Here is a 27693-nt window from a genome sequence, read left to right as displayed (position 1 = left end):
GATCGGAGCTGCATAGCCATAGTGCTGATGTCCAGGGAAAATGGAAAGGCTGCATGATAACTCTAATTAAAGATCTGAGCTATTGAACCTAAAGGTTACTAGATTGCTACCCAGTATTGCCATCTCTTCCTGCAGCTTCCTGGTGAGGTGCAGTTTTGGCTAATACTCTCAGTGACTTGGCTCAGAATACGTGGCTGATCTCAGCAATCTATTTCCATTCTTACTCATGTATATTCTGTAAGTGCTTATAAGCACAAATACAGGCTGGTTAAGGAGTGGATTGGGAGCAGCCCTTAGGAGAAGGACTTGGGGGCTTTGGTTGATGAAAGTTCAACATGACCTGGCAATGTGCACTCCCAGCCCAGGAAGCCAACCACTTCCTGGCTGCATCAAAGGCTGCATGTCCAGCAGGTCGAGGGATGTGGTTCTGTCCCTCTGCTCTGCTCCTGTGATACCCCACCTTTAGTTCTGTGTCCAGCTCTGGGCTGCCCAGCATAAGAAGGACATGGACCTGCTGGAGCAAGTCCAGAGGAGGCCACCAGGAGAGACAGAGCACCTCCACTATGAAGACAGACTGAGGAAATTGGAGGTGTTCAGCCTGAAGATGAGGAGACCAGGGAGACCTTACAGCACCTTCCAGTATCTAAAGGGGGCCTGCAAGAGAGCTGGAGAGGAACTTTTTACAAGGGCGTGTATTGACAGGACAAGGGGTAATGGCTTCAAATTGAAAGAGAGTAGGTTTAGTTTGGATATTAGGAACAAATTCTTTACTGTGAGGATGGTGAGGCACTGGAATGGGTTGCCCAGGGAAAGTGAGGATGCCTCACCCCTGGAAGGGTTCAAGACCAGGTTGGATGGAGCTTTGAGCAGCCTGATCTAGTGAAAGGTATCCCTGCCCATGACAGGAGGGTTGGAACTTTAAGTTCCTTCCAACTCAAAGCTTTCTGTGCTTCTGTGATTCTATGATTCTGTGATCACTAAATTACTTATGGAGGTTTCTTCGTGATGAAAAAAACTCTGTCATTTAAACTTTTACCATTTCTAATCCAAACCACACACACCAAGACTGCCTTATTTGTATTCACATTTAGGGTCAAAGCAACAGATGCTGTAATTCAAATATTTCACACATTTACTGTGACCAAGAATATGTATCAACAAGATTAGGAAGACAAGAAACCATTCAGTATCTTTTGATATAAGACCTTGGATCTTCTCCCTCCATGGAGCACCTGTCCTTATATTGCACCTTACATTAGTCCACTAAGGAGTGTGTGCTGCATGTCTGGCTCCCTCCACACAAAACTGCAGATACTAAGGAGGCATTGTACATTAACCACCCAAAAAGCTTCTTCCTTGATTTTAGCCTATGCTTTTAGACACAAAAACCCCCTAATCATTCTTTAGTGCTTAAGGAAAAATGGCAACCATAGCACTGACACCTTGCTGTCCAAGAAGGCATTCATCGCCTTGGTGTAGGACTGCACTCCTCTCTGAGCTCAGCCTGGTTTTGCCCAAGGGAACATGGTATTTTTCAGCCAAGAGGTTTTTCACAGCACAGTATTTAAGTTCAGTAATGTGTAAATATTTTGGCAAAATATGCACCCAGAAAATGTGGAGTACATATACAATTCATTTGCATTGCCAAATTCCTCTCAATTATTCTTAATTTTGTCTGAATGAAAATTTTAATGTAGCTCAATACAACTTTAAATCTTTCTACAATTGTTCATAAATTGAAAATTCAGCTACTTAGTCAGAATAGTGAGACCGTGCTGGCAACTAAGTACCAAACAGCCACTCACTCACTCCATCTTCCCCCCGTGAGGAGGAGAATCAGAAAAGAAAGCACAGACCACCGTGAAAACTTTATACTCATTATTTATATAAAAAGCCCAAGTACAGAGGACTCGTACTTGCCTCCACATTTACCTCTCTGAAAAACTTTATGCACCTGAATTAAGTAATTAAAATTTTAAAAGGCTTTTCACTGTCTCAGATGGTAACACAATATTGCACAGAAATATGTACACTTTATAGGACATGCCTGCATAAGTAAGGAATGCACAATGTCCTGATTCATCTCCAGTCTGAGTCCTGTGGATGGCAGAGACCCTACTGCCTTAAAGAAGAGCAGGTTTTGGCCTGTCACACTGAAGCACCAGCCAGATGGACCTGGATTTCAAATGTCTTTTTCACCAAGTACAACAGCTGTATCTAAAATTGGGCGAGTCTGCCTGGCAACAAAATGAGAGCACTTAGAAGTAGATCTTAATTAGTCAAATGAAATAAGTGCTCAAGGGCAAGATGTGTTTACAATATGAGCAGACAAAACAGTGCACCATGCAATATTGACTGAACTAAATTAATTGAATGCTAAGCAGCTGGACCTCTGTTGCTAATGTTTACATAATGTGCTTATAAATAGTGTTGTTCCCTTTTTAACTTTGCAAAGCAACTCAAATAAAAAAAAAGTCAGGATTATGACTGAGACTGTGAGAGTCATCTATTGTACAGAAGCTCAAATGAGAAAGAAAGAGGAAGGAAGGAACTAGTAGGGGTGAAAAGAGTGATTTGCATCAGACTTATAAACTGTATCTAAAATGTGCTCCTGACAGCATTGCAAACAGGTTAGGTAATAAAAATTATTCAAGTCCAAAATTGAATCACTGGCACTGTTCACTAAACATTTTCATATAAGGGACTTCAGAGTTTTCAATGACATTTTAGCCTTTGTTTGATTTACAGGAACTACACAGAGATGTGGAGAGTCAGAGGCTCTTAACATCAGGCTAAAAATCATCACTCCGGTGATGAAAGTAAAGTGTTGTAAAGGTGAAAAAAATGAGATGAGCAAATCAGGCTGCATTGGAGCGTGTCACACCCCTAAATGTTGTACTGTCTTAGATCCAATGTCCATCTTTCCCATCATCTCATCTCTGAGAGTGGCCAGCAGAACATGTCAATGAAGCTAGAACACAGAATAGGGGACATGTGCTGATATTTCCTCTGTAAACACCTCCAGGAAGTGTTCTGCACTTTGCTACATCAAGGCAGAAATAGTATCATTGTATTTAAAAACTTGGATAGATTTTTATTCTGTGACTCTATGGAAGCTTTTGAACATGCATAAACTCAGGACACTCACGTCAATGAGTGAACACAGTGAGTTCTGCAGTTTATCTGTGTGCTGTATTTGCCTTTATTTCAAACTAGCCACTAGATATATGATTTGTTGCTTTCTTGGTCTGAAAATTTGATGGTCTGTAAATATCATGCACTCTTCAAGTTCACCATGCTAACTTAGGATTTGACAGACTTCTTTCATCAGCCACCTTACCTCCAGGCTATAGAATCATGACTCAGACAGGTCTGTTCTTCACTGGAATCAAAGGTGTCGTTCATCATCTCCATAGCCCTTCTTCCTAGCCAACATAGGACTGTTATTTCAGGGAAAGAAAGGAAACTGTGTGAAATAGAGCAATGTGAATTGGAATGCGTATGGAAATGCAAACAAATAATTTTGCATTTGCTTTCCTTACCTAATAATTCCTTAGTTTGTGGGGTTTTCGTAGCTAATGGAAATTAAATCCTTACTAGTGAGCAGGACACAAAATAAAAATACCAGCATGCTTTACATGAGGTACTCTTGCACATGAAAGCAATGCTAAAACATACTAATGTGTGTTTCTGATAGTGCATTGCATTATCTTTATTTTAGGCTTTGAGGTTCTTTGCCATCATTGGCATAATCCAGTAGAAGGAGCCAAATTAACTGGCAATGCATTTTCAATACAAGTTTGACTAATTTAGAATCCTTCATTTCCCTCTGTTGGGACACAGTGATACAGAGAAGTCCTGCTGTGTTAGCCATTAAACAGATATTAAGCAAAACCAAACAATTTCTCTCCCAAAGGACTTTCAGGTTTGTATCAAGTCTCATTGGCAAAAAATGATAACAAGTAACAGTGAACCAATATTAAACATACTTGCAAATTAGCTAAGGTTATAATTCACTCTGTGAACTAGATTAGGATCTTGCAAGAGTGACTTTATGCTGTAATAACATTTTCTGTTTCCAATGGATAGGAAGTTATGTTTCCAACTGGGATGGAACAGATTGCCCCACTCATAAAATTTATTTTTATATGAGAAACCTTCTTAAATAACTGACAATGTGTAGTCCTCCAGCAGTCTAACCAAGTTTTCATTTGGGCCAGTGTTGCTAAGGCTAAATTCTAACTTCTATCTCCAGTGAAAATAGAAAATATTTCTCAGTGACAAAAAAAAAGTAATTACAGATGCAAACACCCACTCAAACTTAAGTGGCAAGGAGCCTTTTCAAGCAAGTCTATCACCTTAATGTTAACCAGCTACACAGATTTCCAAAACACATCTTCAGATGTGTGGTACCCCATTTACATGTCGGGTTTAAGTTGAAATAGCACAATACATTTACCACTGTATGGACCTCCTTGGTGGTTTGCAGAAGAAATGCATTATCTTCCTGTTTGAATACAATCATAAGAATAATAGCAAGAAAAATATAATACATTTAGCAACAGACTTCAGTTGTTACAAAAGGGACAATCGGGGAGGAATGGAAGAATGTTGCAGTCCAACTTCATGTCCTTACCCAGGGCCAAATAATTTGTGCACACAGAATTGAGGTAGTCTTTTGAAAAGGCCTCATTAGACTCAGATCCTGAGCCTCAGCTGCTGGGTGTTTCAGAGCTACCTACCCTGCAGAATCAGAAGGAAAAAGGGATTCTGTTTGGACATCTCTGTTGAGTTGGTAATGATAGTGGAACCATGACTTGTATTTGTGAATGTAACACAGATCCTCCTTTATCTCAGAGGTATTTGAGAAGATAAGTGCTGCAGTGGAAAATAAAATAGCCTGGTGACATCCCATGCATTGTTAAACTTGGCTATATCACAATGTCAGCAACATTTCTAAAATATTTTTTCTGTGAACAGCAAGATTTATACATAACCTATTTCTTGCCGTGTGTGTATATAGTTACTTTTTAGATCTGTGGTATTTCTGACCAAGTGTTCTCACTTGAAATCTCAGCTGGTGCTCTAGAAGTAAAAGAAAAAAAAAACGTGTTGGCACATTAAGGGCTCTATTTTAATTTCCAGACAATATTTTCTAGGAAGCAAAAGTTTTATATATTGAGCTGGAAAATTAAATGTGTTTTTTTAATGACTTTGAAGATGGAAAAGAATCTAGCAAGCAAAAAAAAAAGGCTTAAGTAGAACAAATATTTTTCAGGGACCGTTGTTAATTATACAATAAGTAAAATTATAGCGGTCACTTCTTATTTAGGTCAACAAAACCAGTAGCAGAATTCCTGGGAAAACTGGTTAAGTGAGATAGACTGCTCGGGATGTGAGCCCAGAAATGAGGGCAGGCTAGCTCGGGAAATAGGGAGCAGGGCGAGCTGGGATCGAGGGGCCGCCCGGGACAAGGCACGGCCGGGATAAAGAACCGCCAGGACAAGGCACGGCCGGGATAAAGAACTGCCAGGAAAAGACACCTTCGGGACAAGGCACCTTCGGGTCAATGCAAGGCACCGCCGGGACAAGGCAAGGCACCGCCGGGACGAGGCTAGGCACCTTCGGGACAAGGCACGGCCGGGACAGGGCACCTTCGGGACAAGGCACCTTCGGGACAAGGCACCTTCGGGACAAGGCACCTTCGGGACAAGGCACGGCCGGGACAGGGCACCTTCGGGACAAGGCACCTTCGGGACAAGGCACGGCCGGGACAGGGCACCTTCGGGACAAGGCACCTTCGGGACAAGGCACGGCCGGGACGAGGCACCTTCGGGACAAGGCACGGCCGGGACGAGGCACCTTCACAACACCCACAACACCCACAGGGCACCTTCGGGACAGGCACCTTCGGGACAAGGCACCACCACCCACACACCACACACCGGGACAAGGCACCTTCGGGACAAGGCACCTTCGGGACAGGGCACCTTCGGGACAGGGCACCTTCGGGACAAGGCACGGCCCCTCGGTCCCGGCGGCGGAGCACGGGCGCCCCCGCGCGGTGTCGGAGCGGCTCGGAGGGAACTCCTGGTCTCTTCCGTCCGTGTCGCTCCCGCCCCGTGACAGTTCTGTCAACAGCACTGAAATACTGCGGGTATCTGACTGCTATGCAATTTATTCAGACATCCCGGTCCGGTTGAGAGCTCTGCTCTCTCTGGCGCAAAAGCAGAGGTGTGCATTTAAATGGGTGACATGGAGACTTACGCAGAGGGAAAAGGATTACATGGGAAAAGAGCTGCCGAGGGAATACCTGTTCTGTACAGATAAGTTCAGTGAGCAAACCAGCATTAACACTGGCCACTACACTGGCAAGACCGACTTTTCCTATCACTGAAATAGCTTTTCTTCCATTGCAAACGCTAAGGCATTTGCTGCCTGAAATAAGGGCTTTTCATCGCCTGCTATCCAGAAGTCAGTAGTGCTCCACACTTGAAGGTTTCTTTATTTACATCAGTGCAGCTCCTCACTTAAAGGCACTGTCCCCTTGAAAAAGGAGAAGGAGTAATCTGTCTTCTGCTAATTGTTCAGAGCTGAGATCAGTTCCTGTCTTTAAACTGCAGCCGACTGTCTTCCCCCAAGTTTGTTAGGAAAAGGCCATGTCGAGGTGTAGGAAACATGAGAGCCTCCAATTCCTACACCTGTGAGCTATTGTCAGCCATGAAAGCAATGCCTCTCACACACCTAGAACTATGTGCAAAGCTCATGAGGAAAGGGTGTCACACAGCAACAGTCACATCGTGTCACAGAATGAACTGCCCAAGGAGAATTTGCACCTTGTTAGTGTCTAGCAGAGATATTACAATGACTGCCAAGAAAATAATGAATGTACTGAAGTTCACGGTACCCAAAACCACAGGAAGGTGTTTTTGCTGAATTATTTTTCTAAGAAGAGAGCTAAAAAATGTGACTGCTCCTGAGTGAAAAACATCACTATCCCTTTCTCATAATTTCCTTCAGTTTTAAGGAAGCTTTTATTTAAGAAAGAAATTAGTATATTTAGGAAAAGTGGTATCTCACATTAGACCCATTTTTTGTTGCATTTGGAAGTCTCTTTTAACTACAGATTAAAAACGTGGCCTCTCAGCAGCGACAGCTTGTCACTAGCTGATACCTTACATGCAAGGTTCTTGGTTTTGGTCAAGTAGGCTTTATAACCTACCAGTTCTACTTTTCATTTAGCAGACAAAGTCATAGAAAGCAAGACTAGGGAAAAGCACATTTGTCTATATTACAAAACTTGCATAATTTCCTTTTGCAAAGATCCGAAATCACCACACAGTGTATCAATAGCATGGTGCAATCTTTTTGTTGGAGGTTGTGCTGATTTTCTTTTTGAAATCTGCTTTCTGGTACCCCAGGTGTTTATTTGGCAGCATTGTGGGTTTTAACAACTATATCACTAATAATTCACCTTCAAGGAAGGGAATTTTAGCCACAATAAGATGCTCAAACTATTTCCTGTTTTGTCAAAATGTCAGAGAAACTGCAGAGAGGCTGGCTGTGTCTGCCTTAAGAGGCTGCAAGTCAAGTTCCTCTCTCTAGTTCCTCTCTCTGCTCTGGGTCCCAGCATGCACTGTCCAAGGAAGCAGCACAAATAGAGCAAAATTGGAGGGCAGGATGTGAAAAGGGCAACAGGTGATGATGGCACAGAACAGAAGAATCGTTTTCATGGTTTTCCTCCAAACTCTGAGGCAGAATTCAGGATTCTCACATCTAAACCTTCACCTGTGACTTTGCAGCATGTACTTGCTCAGCATCTAGGTCATGATGCAAAGCCTTTAAAGCAGCTGCTGAAGTCCTACTGCCAAGCAGCTATCTTGACCTTTTGCAATGAAAAGGAATGAAAACCAGCCATGCAGAGCTCTGTGGCACAGCCATGGGATGATTAATTTGGAAAAAAAAATGAAATAGCATAAGTGATGGGAAGCACAGTTTTAAGCTTACAGCAGCAATCCACATTATATAGGTTAGTGTAGTTTTCAGACCAATTCAGGTAGTTGGAACACCATGGCACTGAGCACTTCAGAAATAAAATATGTGAACATTTAACCTAGTTCAGCCTGTCACTATGTGTTTGCATCAAAAGATAGCTGTTCAATAGCTGCAGACTTTCCAAGCAATCTCTGGAGCCTGGCAGCAAGTCGTAAGAGCTTCTCTGATTGTCACCAGGGAAACCACAGATCTGTTCTGCACGTGGTCAGCCTTCCAGGGATGAGGCTATTACTAGGCACCATCACAGGAAAAGACATCTCAAGTCTAATTTCCTTAGCTTGATATTGCATTACTTGTGCATATGAAAGAATAGGTTCCTAACTCTGTGGAGGCTTCTGATGCTATGGTTGGTTCACCTGGCAAAAGTACTGTCAAGTTTTCTAAAGCTTTGAGTTCAAGCACATGTTTTTATTTGATTATATGTGTTATATAATTTAAACCTGATTAAATCTAACACCTGAAGCAAAAATTTAAAAATAGATGAGATGTTCTATTCTTTGGTAGATATCTGGGGAAAGTAGAAAAATGCAATAAAGTGGAACCAGTTTAAATATTAGTTCAAAAACATTGTCAATTGCGAGATTTTTTTGAAACTCAGTCACTTCTGAGATCAATCAAAATATTTCTGAAAATGGTAACAATAATGTTAACATTTCCAGTGATAGAATGGCAAATTAATTTTAATTAAATTATAAATAATTAACATCACTGTAAAAAGGAAACAGAAGAAAGGTGCTAGTTTTAGAGTAAAAAAGAAATAGTTCTGTGATAACAGAAGATCAAAGATGGCATGGTCTAATTAAAATATAAAATCCTTCATGAATATCAAAGGGTTACCTACAGCTCTGACAGACATTGTCAGGTAATATTACAGGCACCTTAATTCTTCTAGAATCATCTTTGCCTCCACATCCTGCATAGGAAATCAAATGAAAAGCTGGGAACTGAACCTGGTTCTACTGTCAGAGCTCCTCCAAAGAGAGTTTAAAAGTTTTGCTGATGGTGTATCTGTGTGTTGGCAAAATAAGCAACTCAAGCCTGAATGAAAAGTAGTTTTATTAGAGCTAGCTAAAAAACAAACTTTAATCATGAATTCTTTCCTTGTTTTCTGTCTTCTCCTTTTCTACACCTAGAAGCTTCCTCAGGGTATAGAGGAGGCTTCTGTGTAACAGAAATGTCACACAACAGAAGGCTGAATTCCTGATTAACAGCAGCTCCTTCCCCTTGACATGGAACTATTTAAGCAAAGTAATAAATCAAAAAGAAAAGCCAATAATCAAACTGTGCTTCTGTTTCAGATGGATACACTACTGATGATATTGAATTTTACTGGAATGGAGGAGAGTCAGCAGTAACAGGAGTTAATAACATCGAGCTCCCACAATTTTCTATCGTGGATTACAAGATGATATCAAAGAGAGTGGAATTTACAACAGGTAAGCACCAGCACGTTTAAAAAATTGTCCCCTCTTCCTCCAACCCAGAAATATCAGGGCCTAGCTTTCATTAGGCATTAGTCATTATATGATTTCTTTCTTTCAGGAGCATATCCTCGATTATCACTTAGCTTCCGGCTTAAAAGAAACATCGGATACTTCATTTTGCAAACCTATATGCCTTCCACGCTGATCACAATTCTGTCCTGGGTGTCTTTTTGGATCAATTACGATGCCTCCGCAGCCAGAGTTGCTCTAGGTAATTTCTTCTCAAAATGACTGAACTACATAGACACTTGCTGCCTTTGAAAAGAATGGCACCAAATCCATACTGCTGATTGCAGCATCATTAATTGTGATCTTACACAGGCAGCGTAGGACCTTGGTTGTCAGGAAGGCAGGCAGATGTGACCTTGCCTACATCTGAAGTTCTTGCTCCACAGTTAGGTTGGGATCCTGACTGACTTCCAGTTGTCATAATGGCCAAAAGTATCTTGCTTCCAAAGTGGAGCGTAAGTGTCTAATTCAGGTGTCTACGGGTATCTACACTGTGCTGCATGAACAATCCCTGTTGATGTTAAACAGGGTTCTCTCAGGCCAGATCTGTGACTGGAATGAATACACAAGATCCTACTGACACCAGTGGAGGTATACCAGTTTACACCACATAAGTCTGTTTTACCTGTAAGAGTTGGTTCTTTCCCTTACCATGCTCCTTCCTACAACTTTCCATAAGAATGAAGATCTTCTGCCACTATCTGTGCTTTAAGCATATATGTTTTTCAACTCAAATGCCAGAAAGCCATTTTGTTCCACCTCTATTTTGTCCCATCTCTCCAAATTAACCTTGTTACACCTGTACCTAGAGCTATTATCTACGTGCGTTAATGACCTGTGATTAAAGCAGACTAAAAAGTAATTTCATCCAGCTAAAAGAAAAAATGCATATGAGAAGAAAAGTCATTCAGTGATGGATAACACAAGGAGATGGAAATGCTTTACTTGCAAGCACGTAGTTAACAGGAAGAGCTGTTTTGGTACAAGCAGATATATCACTTTCTCTTCATCAAAGACCATCACTTTATTGAAAGGCTTCCCTTTCTCCTTTCAATCCTCCGTTTTCAATCAAGAGCTAGCTACTTATTCCAGATCCCCACAGCAATGCAAGTCACCCCATGGGGTCAAGCAGAGCTACTGCTGAAAATAAAGTGAGAGGCATTTTCTCACATAGAAAGAACAGCAAGCAACTCTTTGCTCTCCAGGTGAGCTAACACCACATTCCCTAGCACAGTTATTACAAAAATTAAGGCAAGATGTCCCAACGAGGCCTGGGCTATTGAAGGTTATTTCATTCACCCTCTGCTGCATGAAAAGCCAAGGAAAGTGCTATCAGCAGACATGCAAGGATATTTTCCTTTCTGGTTCTGCAAAATACGTTCCCTTGGCTGTTAAGAATCTGATCACATAATTAATCCATCTGCATGAAAAGAGCAATGCTGCCATTATGCCTTTTGTGCTCAAATCTCCTTCCTTGTCTTACTATGTCTATTTCTTCCTTTCACAGGAATCACAACTGTGCTGACCATGACCACCATCAGCACCCACCTCAGGGAGACCTTGCCGAAGATTCCCTATGTCAAGGCAATAGATATTTACCTGATGGGATGCTTTGTGTTTGTGTTCCTGGCCTTGCTGGAATATGCCTTTGTAAACTACATATTCTTTGGGAAAGGACCTCAACGTCAAAAAAAGACTGCAGGCAGGGCAGGACATGCTACAGGCGAGAAGAGCAGAGTGGAAACAAATAGAGTCCAGGTAAAATGTTCAAGCTATCTTTTCAAGCATTATTTTTACTGTGACAATGTTCATGTATATCATGATAAAGGTAAATACAAGTTGAACACATGCACAAAAGCATTTAAGATTGCCTAGAGAAAAATTGTATTTTAAGAAGATTACAGTAATGTATGGTCTGTTCCATCTTCAACTGAAAACAGAGTAAGAAAATACAGAAAATGCAAATGAATATTCAGGACACACATTTCTTTGCAGCAAAGAAGAAATACAGGGGGTACAAGGAAGCTAAATATTTACCTTATCAACTGTATGGGTTTTTTTGCTTTAGAAGGTGGTATAGAAGAAATGTTTATAATTAAGTTCCTCTTTGCACACAGAAACTTCACCAAAAATACAAAAAAAGACAGGCCCTGTTGCTTTAGTGTGCCCTGAATGACACCTGTAGCACAAGAAACACAAGGATGCTGCTGCTAGGTTCTAACAGTTTTCATGGATGTTGGGATTTTTCCCTCAGCTAACTCAGACACACCACAACTATCCCTTCCTAAAAAAAAAAAAAAAAAAGCCAGAAAAGCTCCAGGAAGTAATACTATGGACATATTTTAAATGAGGACAAGTTTAATTTTGCAGTACGTGGCCAAGCACTTGCAAATCCCTGTAAACCTATTTCATTTTTTCCCACTTTTTCAGAAATAAACTCTTTGAAGCCTCAGGTGTATTTGGCCCAGTCAGACTCAGAGGAAAATACATATCCTAATGAGCCAAAAATTTTCTTCCTTCCTCTGCTTTAATTACAATATATTATATCCAAGTATTAATGAGATCTTGCCCAGGCTGTCCTATAAACCTGTGCACTGTCATGGCCTGAGGTGATGACATTTGGACAAAACTGTACTTGAGCTCTCTGCTCAGTTTGAAGAATGAGACCGACACATGAAATTCTGACAAGTAAGACTTTATCTTGATAGATGGTTGCAATGTCACATCCATATCAGGAAGTGCATTTCAGAAACTCTGTGATATCTTACTAATTCCAGAGCTGTGTGTCTGGTGTCCCACCACTACAGCTGTGCATCATTAACAAAGCCATCTCAGTCTCAGTGAGCTCATGGGCCCATTAAAGGTTCTTACTTACATTTGCCTTCTGTCCCATTGTGTAGGAGATGCTTTATTACAGTGAGGGCACAAATTCATTTCAGGCAATCAGCAGTTTCCAAGATCCACAAAGTGCTGTCTTCCACAGAGCAGAGGAGATAAGCCACCTCGGTATGGATTGTTGTGCACAGACACTCTCTATCCATTTCTATGGAAAATAAGGAAGGGAAAAAACACCATAACCCACAATCTCTGACCAGCTACCCCAACAGCTCCTGAGATAACCCAGCCTAGGTGAGAAGCAGCACAGCAAGGATCCACAACGAAGAGGAAATCAAGACTTCAGAGGTCAGCCTTGGATACATGTGCCCCAGTGCACTGAACTGAGTAAAGGATAAGAGTGCAGGTAAGCTCTTTTCCTACTTATTTGGAGTTTGTTTAACTAACAAAATGCCATAACTCATACCTAAAAGCTTTTGTCTAAATGTTGTGCCGCAAAGATTACACTGAGATTGGTACTCAGAATGAGATGGAAAGTTTTTAAAGCACTGCATGCATACACCAGAATTTTTTTGATAGAAAAAGGAAGTCATACATGCTTTTTACCAGGATTTGTAAGTGCTCAGACTTCAGACAGCAATTCCATTCTGAGGCTGAGAGGGCTTTAAGTGAACAGACTGCTTTCTGCCTGTACAGTGCAGGTTTGTGATTTTAAATACATATAAATACAGACATACACATAAACACACACATGTGAATGGAGAGTGGTGATTTTTGTATCCCACACATGTGGGAGGTTTTGAACAATAATTTTACTCAGCATAGAAATGCTGATGTCTGACACTTCTATTTCTGTCTTTGGCAGGAAGAGCGCACATGACCAGAGCAGTGGGACGCAGTGAGGTTATGTGACCTCCAGTGAAACAGCTCCCAGCCCCTCTCCATCATGTTTTGAGATTTTTCACTGGTGTTGTGATGCCTGCACCAGAGCAGGGGAAAGTTTTTTTGGAACTTAAAAATTCAGCTGTAAGTATATATAGCTATAGGATATTTTTTCCCTTTTACTCTTCACCCACATCACTTATCCATGTAGGGACCTGTAACTAATAGAAGATATGTAACAGTGCTTCATCTCTTTGTGCCAGGTGAAGATATCGATCATTCCCATCTGACATACAACTCCAAAGACTAAAGGAGTTCAGCCTCTTTCACCAGATAACACAAGCTTTAGATGTGTGAGCAACACTCAGCAAACTGACCACAATATTAACAATATAGAGAAGACCAGATGAAAAATGAAACTGAAGTGCTGTTTCATAGGTGGCTATTCCTTGCTCTACAGACTGAAGAAGGTGAAAATAAAGTCTCTCCAGTTTCACAGTTTATGCCATTTTTATTTTTAGTATACAAAAAATATTAATTTGTAGTAAACAATCTTTCTGTTTCTCTAAATAAAGCATAAAGACTGTTTATATCTCCTTGTTCATTTGTCAAAGCTAGATGTCGCTGAGGACACCACCATAATTATAGATAAATAGGACAAACAACCCAGCAAGAAGATATTTATAGTCCATGCATGCAACTGCTTCTGTTTCCCCGGATAATTATAGTGGGAATAGTAATTACACAGAAGATACCTCTTAAGTATGAGAAAAAGGTAGGATGCAATAATAATAATATTATATAATGTGAGTGGGAAAGGGGCTGAGCCATCAAAAGGTTCATAAATGACAACACAAGGCAAGTGATAGATTGTCTCCCCAGTCCTGCACAGCATCACCCTTTCCTTTCAAACGTTCTGTGAAACATTAAGCATTTGGGATAGCAAGACAGAGACCAGACATAGGCTCCAAGGAAAACATGCAATTTTCCAACACAGTGGCTACTGGAAGGAGAAAAAGAAGAGAAGCACATAACCGTGCAACTACCTTAACCTTCAAGTAAATCTCTTTGTGAATTAGTATAGCCCTGTTCATCATAAGCTGTTTCTTTGCAGATCAGATTGTAGTAACACTACTGCAGTTGTTCTAGTAAGACAGTTTGTATGAGTAACATGGCCTTGAGTCTTTCATCCTAAGAGGAAGAAACCATGGGTTTGTACTGAGATTAAATAGAAGTTCTTACCTTTTACCTCCCAGCTGTTAGGGGAAAAAAATACACAGGTAAAAATTAATTCCAGAGAGCACTAACCTTTGAGATACATTCTCTGTAAAGGAATGCCAACATGCTCTTCCCATAGAGCTGTCTAAATACTTTTTATGTGGTCAACAAAAGGTTTGGGGTTGTTTTCTTTTTATTACTTTAACTATTTTACACTTACAATATCATTTGATGATCCTAAGCAGGAAACTCATTTTCTAAGTGTCATGTGAAAAAAGGAGGTTTCCTCAACCCTTAGTGTAGTGATATTTATTCAACCCTTAGAGTTTGATTTGTCTGTCAATGCCCTAGCCTGTCAGGGTCCTGTTAGGGAGACCCTTCACTCACTGTCCTGCTGGATCAGAGGGTGGTTTGACTGACTTAGCCAGGGACAGACACCCATAGGCAGCCTAAGGGAGACCCCCCGCAGGTCTTCCCAGTTTATGACCCCTTAGTGGGTCTTGTTCTTTATTTGAGTATGTTACCCACTGCCTGCAACTGCCAGCACCTGTGAAGCCTTCACACTAATAGCTTATGGAATATCACTGTTAATAAAAAGTTACAACAGGTTAAGGTTTAAGGATTGCCAGTGATAGTATCTGACTGCAAAAACATATTTAATGCAATACACAGAGAAGCTCTAATCCCCAATGAAAGTACTCAGCACACAGAGAGTGATTCTTCTTCAGTAGGTATCCCTGTGGGGTAGAAGATGTGTTCAACCCATTGACTGATGGCAGTAGTTACAACAGCGTCTTCCTGAATTCTTCCCCTTTCTCAGCCTGTTTGTATCCTATTTCTTTATGTTTAGGTAAAACTTGAGTGACTCTAGTCATGTATACCTTTGTTACAGATTGGTGTAAAATTCCCTTGCTTCGCTCTTACATAGAGCACATGCCCAGTGAAGGGTGGTTGTACCTTGGATGGAGGTATAAGTTAGTATTACAATTAGGTTATAATGAAACAAGTTCATCTGAGGAGAACAGTTTCACCACCATTGTTGGCTCAGCAGCAGGAGATCAGCTGCACAATACTTTGGAGTGAACTTCAAAATATACTGAAAGGGTTTTTAGTGATGTGGGAGACTGCACAGAGAACTTGACCAGATACATAAGAACATCTTGTATACTTCCATGAGCTAATTTAGACAAGATCAGTGTAAGGCTCTTTGCTCTGAATTGTAAAGACTGCGATTCAAAGACTGAATTACTTCATGGCGTATACAAATCATCTCGTGTAAAATGGTATAAATTAAATTCATTTTAAAAATACCAGGTTCATTCAGAACACTTAGAGCAGGAGCTCAGACACCACTTGGTTCATAATAAATTGTCAGGGCATATTAGTTTAAGTAAGATCCCTGTGAATCACTTCAGATTGTAGGCAGTTATGAGTCGTCTTCCCAAAAGAAAAGTCATAATAACTGCTTAATGATGCTTGCATTATTGTTACTATTATTATAACACTAAAGTCAATCAGCTTACACATTAGATTATGTAATCTAAAGACAGCTCAAAGAGCTATTTCATAAAACTGGGAAGAAAAGATTGACCTGTCAAAACTGAGAATTAATAACTCTTTTTACACAGAGACAACTCTGAGATCACTTTTTTCCACAGAAAGACTGTCAGATCTTCAGAGCAAATGAATAGTCCCATAGTTATGGCAGTCCTCTGGAGAGTAGGAAACCCTAGCTTAAATTTGAAGACTTGACCTAAAAAGTATGAACTGGGTAGTCCATATCTCAAGCAAACACCATGCTGATTTGTGACAAGCTAACCTTTCTAACCCAGAAGATGTGAGTTTTTCTCACCAAAACAGTGGTGGGGACTGGGGTGTTCCCACTGAATGCTCATTTCAGCACATACAGAATCAATTTCTAACCCAGACTACTGCATTTTCTATCTGTGATGACTTATTACTTCACTTGGAAGACTTTTTTACCCCACAGTTCTCTTGTGTGGCTTTTGTACAAATAGTCACTTCACTGGGTTGCTTTCCATTAGTAAGTGCTTAGTCTGGCACAGTGCAAATATGCCAGTAGTTATGATCTAAAGATTTCTCCTGGTGATAGGAAGGAACACCTTCTTGCTTTGCCAGGTGGAACTGGAACTTCCTTTGGTCCCAGCTTTCCTTTGCAGCAACCCACAGAGACTGGGTTTCCCTGTGTGTTTTGCTTGGAATTTTTTCTTGAATGTACTTCAAATCTGCTGTAGATTATGATATAATTTCCTAGCTCTGGTATATCTTACTAAAAATGTAAAGCTCAGAGTGTAAACAAAGCATTGCGTATCAATGGTGCTTCACAAGACTAGATATTGTCTGTAATGAATATCTTATTCCCTGACATAAAGGCATCCACAGACATGGTCTAGTTTGTTATAAATTTGGGATAGGTCCAATACCACAGTTTACCAAAAACAACATTAATATTCAAGCCTTGAGGTGAAGACCTTGAAGGTTCATTTAAGAGGCCTGTGTTCTGATGTATGTTTCCCTCTTATGAGCTACAGTGGATGTTTAAATATCTGTGAATTTGAAACATCTAGTAAGTCTTATGGAGAAGTCAGAAGTCAACCTGGAAACACCAAAAAAAATTTCAAAAGAGGTTTCACTACAAACAGGTAGAAAACTAAAGAGCTGTGAAAAGGTAAATACTTTGTAGCAATGCAGTAATTCAAGATTAATTACATTCATACATAATAAAGACAATGATACAAAAATATTTTATATATATATAATTGTTAGTGACAGATGTGTACATACTGGTTGCAGTTTTCAGTTCTTTGCTGAAGTACTTAAAACAGTGCTCTGACTAACAGCACAAATAAAGTGACAAACATATTTGAAACAACAGCTTCTGGTACCCAAAGATAAAAATGCAACTGAATGTAAGATTCCATGAAATAAAATGGATTATTCTATACACACATGAACATGGTATGCTATGATCTCCATCTCTATAATATAATAATTGCCCAACATCAATTCTCATCATGAGTATTTTACAATAACTGATAAAATACATGTGTATCTAGGTGCTCTTCATATGATGAACCCATTGTTGTACAATGAACCCATTGTACAAAACTTTTAGAAACTAATCCGCAGCACTAGAACAATCAAAAACTGTTTAAAATGGGCAAAGACAGCAATATTTTCTTTCCTCCTTGAGTACATGAAAGCTTCAGGTGCCCAGTCACCAGACTTTAAAAATCAGTATTTCATAAAGGCCATGATCCAAGTAAAACATAAAATTAGAAAAGTCTTACTTCAGAGGGGATGAGACAATTAACTGAATTGCAAGGTCCCAGGCCAAGAAGCTGAATCAGGATGGAAGGTTCTTAGATGTTTAATAGCCAGTTTCACACCAGTCGGGGAAGTGTATCAGTATTTTTTCACTTTTATGAATGCTCACCAGAGGTGACTGTCATTGCAGCCCCAGGAGCACCTGGACACTAGAGCCACAAGATCCATCTGGGGAACACCTTGGGCTGGCTGAGCAACTTGTCTAATCCACATTCCTTCCTTGACACAGGTTGATCCCCATGGAAACATGCTTCTCAGACCACTTGAAATGCGGAATGACGCTGGCGGCTCAGATGTGTTCACGAGCCTCCGCGACCCCCGAGCCACCACGTACACGTATGACAGTGCCAACCTGCAGTACAGAAGAGCCACTTCCAGCAGAGACCTCTACAGCAGGAGTGCTCTGGACAGGCACAGGCTCCACAAAAAAGGACATTTACGAAGAAGAGCATCCCAGATGAAAGTCAAAATCCCTGATTTGACTGATGTTAACCTGATAGACAAGTGGTCCAGAATGGTCTTTCCCATCATGTTCATTCTTTTCAATGTTGTTTATTGGCTGTATTATGTCCACTAATGTAGGCAATAATGTTATCACAGACTAACATAAGTAGACTTGTTTCTTTTCCTTCTCAATTTCGTTAACTGTGAAGAACTGAAGTAGCTATAATGTTCCATGCTCAATGTAAAATACTCAGTTGTGGAACACTTCTAGATTTAAGCTTTAAAAAAAACAACAACCCAACCAAAATCCAAGGCTCACAAGATTTAGATCAGAATAGTACAGATTGGCTCTTAAGGAGCATCTTGAGAAAAATCACACTGCCTTGATTTTTAAAATGTTAACGCATCACCCATGAGCTTTCTGTGGTAATTTAATTTAATTTTTTTTTAAATGGAATAAAAATTAGTCCCACGATATTTCTTATCACATGTTGGCAGCTCACAGCAGCATGCTTCCAAACAGCACTGTCAAACTACTAGTAGTAGCTATGTCACTGTCTTTCACCATTTAGAGTGTAGAGAAATCTGAAGAAAATACAGATAAAGGATTATAACTATTACACTATGTGTCATTTCAAATTAATAGTTATACTGGGAAGTATTTCCATAGTGTGTGTGACAGGTATCACTCAAGGAGAAGTCAAGTCACATTTTCAGAGACAAAGAAAATGTTCAAAAGAAAGAAAGAAATTTTTTCTTTTCAGAGAGAAATCCCAGAGTTTCCAAGCAAGGAAAATCAGATGATTTGATCTCCGTAGAATTTTATTTCCACAAAGTAGCAAAGAGGATATTTATGAGAACAATTTTGCCATATGTAATTTTGTAATAAAAGGCAGAAAACAAACACATGTTCATTCCTTGAAGCAACTCTGAAGTATACCCCAGGCCAAGATTTTTCTTGATGTGCAGGTCTCCTGTGGCTGGTAATTGCAACATTCTCCCATGTAGATGTCTGGGAACAGATCTGAGGAAGTTTCTGCACGTGGTTTCCTTCAGAGTTCTTTATTCCACAGAGGCCCAGGAGATGCAGCTGCATCTTACGGCACATGGAGATGCTGGGTGCACTCCTCCTGAGGAGTTGCCTCTTCTTACCTGGCTGCCTATTGCCTGACACAACTCCAGCCAAGGAGCCACAGGCAGGGCTGGTGATGTCCATGCAACTGAGAAGAAGTAGGTCAGTCGTCTTCTATATGTATTAAATCCATTTCTGTTATCTATTGCCAATTGCTTCCTAACAACTCTGACACTACATTGCCTAACATAGCATTCTCTTGAAACTATTATCACTTTGTTGGTTTTTTTTTTTTTTAATGTTGAAAGTGTTTCATACTTTTAGGAGAGTCAAGATATACAAGCCAAGAGAGTCTATGTGGGTACCAAGGTGATTGTCATCAGTGGAAGCTGATACAGAAAGAAGCATTGGTCAAGATATGAACAAAAAAGTGACATGGAAAGCTTCTTCAGCAGCTCCTCATTGCCTGGCAGTAGGGTCAGCTGATGACCTTATTGCCAACTGACATTTTAATCTCTCTAATCCGAACATAATAATGAATGAAACCATCCTACATGTTACAGTTCATCATATTGTGCAAGACCTGAACCTTCTCACAGACCAGGACCTCCTGCCCTTTCCCTTTTTTTTTTTCAAACAGGCTTCTGCAGAAAGAGTCTGGAATCATAGAATCACAAAACAAGAAAGAGAGTAGGTTTAATTTACTCACTACAAAATTTATAAAGCTGCAAACCAGGCATATGACATTTCTAATCTAAGGGGGTCTTTGAAACTGACAGTTTGTCTGTGGGCTCCAAAGTCCCAGTCTCATCCCAAATTCAATGGAGCACAGTGTGGTCTCCTCAGATACCTTCTCTCCGCTGCCACAACCCTTAATCCCCAGTCTACTAATGAGTTGCACAATTTTACAATATCAATCAGCCTCTGGGTACAACTTGAGGTGATTTGAGAGGAATATTAATTCAGTCAAATGTCTCTTCTGAATAGGCTATGAGTGCCTATCCCCACCCTGAAACAACTCCAAATAATTTTTAAACAAGAATCCCACATGGGATATTTTTAAAAAGTTTTTAGTTATATTTAAGCAATGTTTATAACAAGAATATTTCAGTGGAAACAAAAATTATTTTGGTACTGTAAAATAAAGAATACAGAGAACATAAGGAAGTCTTGCAAACAGAATGTTCCATAACTGCAAAAAATAGCCCCTGGAGGGAGACAGCAGTAGGGCTATATATGCTGTCCATTCTAAACACATGTCCCATTAAATAGCTTTGAATTCTTGGAACCAGCACCAGACTTTACAGAGGAAGTCCATGAGCCATTGCATTGCCTACTTTGTGGTCATACACAAAAACTAATTCAAAGAAAGTAATATATTATGCAGATTTTTGGTGTAAAATACAACAATCGTCAGTGACCCATATTTTTGCGTTACCTGATTTCCCAAAGATATTCACAGACAGACCACAGGTCAGTAATAAAGCTCAGCCAATCCCATGGTGAAGAGATATTACAATGTCTCCTTACAGCTGCAGTGAACATTTTGGAAGAGCCAACATCCAACACGACATCAAAAGAAAACTTCAGGTTAAAAAAAAGGATCCTTTATCTTTGATTACAAGAGCAAAGATCAGCTTTACTGGATTTCAGCATTTGTTCTTGTAGGCTCCTAACGTCTGCTTACACATATTTTTCTAGTTTATGTTTCAGCCAGATGTTTCTGGTATAGATGATAGGCACATGGACCAAAAGCAATTGCATTGTACAGTTCGAAACAACAACAACAAAAAAGTATGGAGCAGAGTAAAAACCATTAACAAAACAAGAGCAGTGAAAATGCAAAACTCCTTAAGAACAGCATGTTCCAAAATAGGAGGGGTCTGCCCTTCTGCCCTAGGAGATGTTCAACACATGCCACCCATACAAATCCCAGCCCTGCAGCCCATTTTGAACAGCACACACCAAGGCCTGTCTGCATCAAGAGCTGAAAGCCATGACCTTGAGTCAGGAAACAGCTGCCAGCTCTTGGGGCAAAGTTTGGCAGCAGGGACTAATAACCTCACCACATACAGAGGCAAGAGCCACTAGCTGTAGCTACAACTACTTCTAGAGGTAAAAGCAGAAGAAAACATTTCTCGTTTTCCTCTTGGCAGCAAGGAAAAGCCAGTGGTTATTAGTGGCATAGCACAGCAAAATGAGTCTCTTTATGGGTTACCCAGGTACATTGCCATCTGGAGCTAGAAATTAAGGAGTACAAAAGAAACACAATCTCTTCCCATCAACAGGATGGCGTAATTTGGCAGGCTCTAAGCAATAAAGGTGAATAATGCTGTAATGCTGAGTTCCCTCACTGTTGTACTTCAGTAGTTTCCCTGCTTTCAGGAGCCAGACTTCATGATCAGCATAGATACATTACTTTTGCTAATTATGTTTCAGCTAAACTCCCATACAGTTTGCTCTGCTCTCAGGCAATTTCCACTGGAAGTCATTTTGGGCTCAGTTTCCCAAGGCATTGAGTTTCTACTGTCCCTGAGCCACACTTTTTGTGTGCCTGCCCAGGAGTCTCCTAACAATATTTGAATGCATTGATAATTTTGACCAAAAGATAACAGAACACTAAGGATCTGTGAGATAACTACATTCCAGCAAAGCAGCTAGCTTAGCAGAGGACAAAGCTCACATTGATCTACCCCTCTTCTCTGGCAGAGAGAAGCTGGATAAACCTCAACCTTGTTAGACAGAAAGATAGTCTTTTCAATGAAACAGGAATACTTTTGACATCACATTGCTTTATGCTACCACTGAACAGCACATAGGGTTGCTATTTCAGAGTATCTGCTGGTTCACCTTGTTCACCCTTACAGGAAGTGTTCCATCCCTTTGTACTGCAAGTGGAGGATTTCTTGACATAAGTCATGAGGAAAGTCACCCAGGGCCTGAAGGCTATGTTCCACCAGCCGTTTCCCTTCACCAATGAGCTTCTGCCTATTCTCATGAATTCTCTCATGAATGAGGATGCATTGCTAATATGTCCTTGGGAGTATTAGTTTTAAAAAGGCTGGATTATAGCTGTTCTGTAAAGAAATACTTTTCACTCATTTCTGTATTACAAAACATAACCCCCCCATGTCAGTGATGGTACAAGTATGTTTCTTCCTACACCAATGGGCAACCAACTACCCTGCAACCCAAGGAAGGTAGGAGATCACACAAGAATATTGAATTTCAGCATGTGATAATGCTGAAATATGTATGCATAGGTGAAATAATTAAGTGACCAATAAAAAATCTGGCATTTCGTAAAGGATGACCAGGTGACTTTACTCTACTTACTGTCTTCGAGTGCGGAGTTAACTCTGCCTATGTTGTTTGCTCCTTGACATGTATTTTGTAGGCAATCTTGAGTCTCCAAGAATTATGAAAACATCACTTCTTGTCTCATGCTGGTGCCAGTCTAAGAAATGGCCTGGTACTCACTCATACCCTTTTTTTTGCAAAATCCAATTTCATTTGAATATCGATACCAATGAGGACCTAAAATAATTACATGGCAGCAGAAGCACATCATATCTCTAGAGATGGTTTCTGATCAATTCCTTTTAACTCATCTCTCATTCTCTGTACCTGCACAGTCTCATGCAAAAGTATAAAATCAATCACACTGCCAAAAATGTTCATAAAGACAGTTTCCTTTAGCAGATCATGCATTTCGGTGAAAATAGCTATCTCATTCACATCTGTGAACTCACCAGTTTCCTTGTTCTGATCTCTGAAATGTCATTTGCTGTTTTGATCTAGCTGACAACATATTACATGATTTTTTTCAGATTTTCAGAGGAAACTTTGAACATTGTCTGCTGGAGCAAACATTTCTGAAACAAAGCTGGCAAACCATCGTTTCAAGAAAGAGCTGAATGAGACTTTGGCATAGGTAAAGAATTCAGGATTGGGTTTTACAAAGGAAGTTAATAGCAGTTCTCATTAGATCACCCAATGTTAAATGGAAGCTCTGGCTCCCATTCAAATCAATATCAATCAATCAATAGAAATATGGCAGATCTGAAACCTCTGCATTCTCCCAAAAGTTGAATAATCTTTTACTGTAGCCATAAAAAAATATTTAATCTATATGATGCTAGGAGTCCTTCCCCACAGATAGTCCATCACCAAAGCACTCTCTGTGGACCTGTAGTAGTTCCTACTTAGAAAAATCTCCATACCTTCCAGTGCCTTTCATTACTCTATTAGCTAAATTAGCTGACTAATCCAATGCTCAAAAATAGCCTGGGCCTTCCCTATGTAGGACTCTCCACACAGGCCTGCAAAAGTCCAAAGAATGAATCTTTGTGATGTTTGCCTCCTTTTTTAGGTTTTGGCAGGGGTCTTATGGTCTTTCCAGAGAGGTCCTGAAGCAAGTATGAACTATAATTTTGCATAGGAAAGAGTAGTATACCACCAAATGTAATTCAGGTTGATATAAAGAAGTAAAAAAAAAAAGTACATCGACTGCCTCAATGCACTTATGAAAGCATTCTTTAGTACTAGAAGAGTAAAAATCCCTTTGCTGCTGATACTGCATTATAAATATTAATTCACTACTCAAAATGATAGCAAAATGTGCATACTCCAGGACAGGGTGTTACTGGTTCTAAAAATCCCCTTTCAGAAGAAAGCACAATTATGTCATAACATGTTTCCCATCAGAAAGGCTTGTTTCAGAACTCAGAAATGTTCTACATGTTTATTTAGATCTTTTAAAAACACAGCTTGGCATATATAATTGCTTTATTGCAAAAGCAGTTTGATTACAATAGTCAATTCCATACTGACAGTTTGCTGTTCAGATGCAGTTCTGGTTTCCTTTAGCATACCAAGATCAAAGCTGACATAGTTGACGCGGAAAACGTGTTTACTTTGAAATCAAGGGGAGATTTCTGTGAAACAGAGAAAAGTGCAATGAATGCCAGTGAAGGGCAAGTAACATTATTTTTATAATTCACTTTTATATTTTGTCTCAAGATATGCCGCATTTTCTGATTCAAAATGCAGGTCTGTTTATGCAATGTGAATTCCTATAGGTGCTTTTTACATGGTGAAATTAAAACTTTATACAGTGTGTCCATTATATTGTAGGCACTATATTCATTAGCTTTTGGCTCAAAAAGCCTTCTGTGCAAAGTTTTGTTTCTTGTACAAACTACATACTCAAGAGGTCTCTCCTTACTGCCTCCAAAACCAGAGAGATTTCTTGAACATATTTATGATGGTTGGTTGGGGGTTCTTTACTCGTGTGACTGCAGGACCCAGAAGTGAGCTGCAGGGAGAATATGAACCCATGTTCTTGAATTGGGCCAAAGGGGGAACATCTTTTGGGAACAATATTTACAAGTTAGTGTGGTGGGATGTGCAAACTCCAAAGCTATTCCACATGCTGTAGCCAGTTAATTAGAATGAGCTCACACCTGAAAGAACATAAGAAAATACAGATATAGGCAAAGTGAGTGGATAAGCACAGACAAAATTATTTAATGCTAATGGGGTCTCTCTAAACTCCCGCACCTTTGGCCTAATTCTTAGTCAAGGCCCAAGCTTCTTTGTGCGTAGGGCTCCTCACACCACAAACTCTCCTGCGCTTTTGTTACTGGTGCAGTTTTATTTAACTTTGTCCCAGCATACAGTTCCTCCAGGGGCTGTGACATGCATGGCAGAGCTTCACACTTCATGAAAACCTCTGTGTGGAAATGCAATGCCAACATCTTTACCCATCCTTCTGTTCCTCAGCCGGGAGGGAGCATGGCTGGCCACACCTGACAGACGTGCTCCTGGCCACAAGCTTGTTTTCTGTCCTGTGTAGGTTTGTCCAATTTGCTACCTGTTCATGTCTACCTGCATTCAGCAAGGTGTCTGCTGAAAGTGACACCAGTGTAATTGGTCTTGTGAAAGCTCCAGTTTTTTGCATTCGTTTGGTCTGGTACAGTCTCCACAAATGCCTTATCTGTCACAACAGAAGACTTGCTTGTTCCAGAAGTACCTAATTCTCTGAGCAAAGATAGAAAAGAAGCCCATTTTCCAACAGATGGTACAAAGAGCAAGCTCTCTTCTGCATTCTTTTTGGTCCTTTTCCTTGCCATCTACTAGAGGCCATTACATGCCTTTCATTACTCTGCAGAGATGTAAGGTCAGGATGCACGTTTCAAATGCAGTGCTGTGTTTTAGCTGCGAGTTCTCAACTGCTCATCACCTGGTGCTCCTGTCCCCCTCTAGCCACTCACACCGTGTTGTTATGCCCCCTGTTAGAAACATAATTTTGATGCTTATATAAAAAAATACTCTGATTTTCAATAAAGTCTAACACCTATTAAAAACAGCATCTCACTGCATTTTTATTTCTGTCAACAACAGCAGTATCAGAAAGCTGTGTTCTTGTAAAAGCAAAAAATCATTGAAAAAAAGTCTTTTCAGCCTTTTCTGTTCAGTGCTGCAGTAACGGACAGAAAAATAAAGGATGATACTAAAGACTAAACACCACTACATACCCTTAATTAAAAATCCATTATTACAGAACTTGCTATAGAATTTTAAATGAAACTATGTAAACACTTTAAGTCTCTACTACTAAGAAAAACTCAGAAACACTCAAAATAGCATCTACATTTTAAACAACTGCTTTTTGTCAGTGAGAGATGTGGCAGATTCTGCAATAGAAATTCCACTGATTGTATATAAAAATGGAAGTTATTAGTTAAGAAATTATTTATTATGTTATTGTTAAGAAAATGCAACTGTTTTGAAGAATTTACTGTATTTTTGAACAGTTGATCTTGAAAACTAAGAAGTAGCAACATAGAACTTCACTTCAGCAACACACTAAAAATTAATTTTAAATATCCACCTCTCATATTCTTTGAGTAAGAAATATTCCACGAATATTTTTCTCCTGTAAAGCAACTAGAACTAGAGGAAAGGAAAAAGCATAGTCAACACCTACCTATAAATAAAATAAACAGACCTGGTGAATTTGTTCCTTACACTCACAATTTAAAAACAGCATCCTCCCAAACATGCTAGTGGTCAACCTGCAATAACTCCTTCCAGACTTCTAATAAAACTAAACAATTATCAATTCCAATCTGATTTTCAGCTTGAATTTTGTACCATTTATACAAGGCCTTTATCTGTTATCTGATCCATTACAAAATTTTTTGCTTATAGAAATTCAAGACTATGATCAAGCCCTATGTTAGAGGTAACAGTCCTTTCACCGTAAGATACACTTTCCAGTCTTTCATCTCTACAACTCCTTACACTTCTCCACACTCTTTCTTCAATTGCTGACACTGAACATGTATATATGATTAAATGTTGTAGCACCAAATAAAAGAAAAACAATACCTTTTACATGCAAACATATGTTTAAAAAACATTTTCTGATTCACAAAACTTCTGTGATAGCTGTAATATATATTTAGGTTTGCTGTCCATGGAACATATTAAAATATTTTTCATAGAAGTATTTCTGCAAGAGAGCTTCTTGTCCTCCTCTTCTGTGACCAGTATTCTGAAGTCTATTTTTTTTATGTATTGCTTTAAACTTTGTATATATTAAAACCTATGGCACAACAAAATATAGTAGAAGAAACTCAAGACCCTGATTTTGAAACTACAAAAAAAGTTAACTCATCAATACTTTGCCTTATTTATACACAACTTGCCTAATAAACACACACACAGGAGAATCACACATTAGTATTTATGTAAGTATGACAAATAATTTGCTCTTTACATATAAAAAATGGCCTAATAGTAGAAACCGCAAGGTTTCTGGCATACTCTTTTCTAGTGTTATAGCTTTTAACTTTTGTTACATACTACAATCAAAACTCCATCTGTTTCAGCAAAGTTTGGAGTAGAATTCACCAATTATCTCCTGTATTAAGTGAGCTGGGAATATCTTTTTCACTCTCCAAGTCAGCTCCTCTCCAGCACTGCGCCTCTTTCTGAAAACATAAATAATTTAATTGAAAAGCCATCAACTATGAAACAGAAACAAAGCTAAGAACTTCAACTCTACTCTGAATAAAGCTCCAGTGCTTTTTTACAACTTCTGGGCACTGAACAGGGTGCCTAGATAGGTTGTGGAGTCTCAGTGGTTGGAAAATACTCCAGACATCTGGACCCAGTTCTGTGAAGCTGGCTCTAGGTTACTCTGCTTGAAGCAGCAAAGTTGGACAAGATAATCTCCAGAGGTCACATCCAACCTCAACTATTTTGTGGTTCTACACTGGCTTTTTTGTAAAGCTAATTTTCCCCAGCATCTAAAAAGATTGAGTTTAGTGATTCATA

The 27693-nt window shown here is 39.7% G+C and overlaps 1 protein-coding gene across 2 annotated transcripts in view; it reads left to right on the top strand.

Annotated features, from left to right (window-relative positions):
* Positions 1–26780, top strand: part of GABRB1 (gamma-aminobutyric acid type A receptor subunit beta1) — a 123077-nt gene extending 96297 nt beyond the window's left edge. For both annotated transcript variants that reach the window (XM_085059033.1, XM_085059034.1), the window contains 4 exons: positions 9354–9491; positions 9598–9750; positions 11056–11306; positions 18061–26780. In XM_085059033.1, coding sequence (XP_084915159.1) covers positions 9354–9491; positions 9598–9750; positions 11056–11306; positions 18061–18408 — 890 coding nt within the window. In that variant the 3' untranslated portion in view covers positions 18409–26780. The remainder of the gene's footprint in view (positions 1–9353; positions 9492–9597; positions 9751–11055; positions 11307–18060) is intronic.
* The last annotated feature ends 913 nt before the right edge of the window (positions 26781–27693 follow it).

Source organism: Lichenostomus cassidix, chromosome 4 (genome assembly GCF_008360975.1).
Source record: "Lichenostomus cassidix isolate B80296 chromosome 4, HeHo_3.0, whole genome shotgun sequence".
In the NCBI taxonomy this organism is placed as follows: Eukaryota; Metazoa; Chordata; class Aves; order Passeriformes; family Meliphagidae; genus Lichenostomus; species Lichenostomus cassidix.
This window is presented reverse-complemented; position numbering and strand designations above follow the sequence as displayed.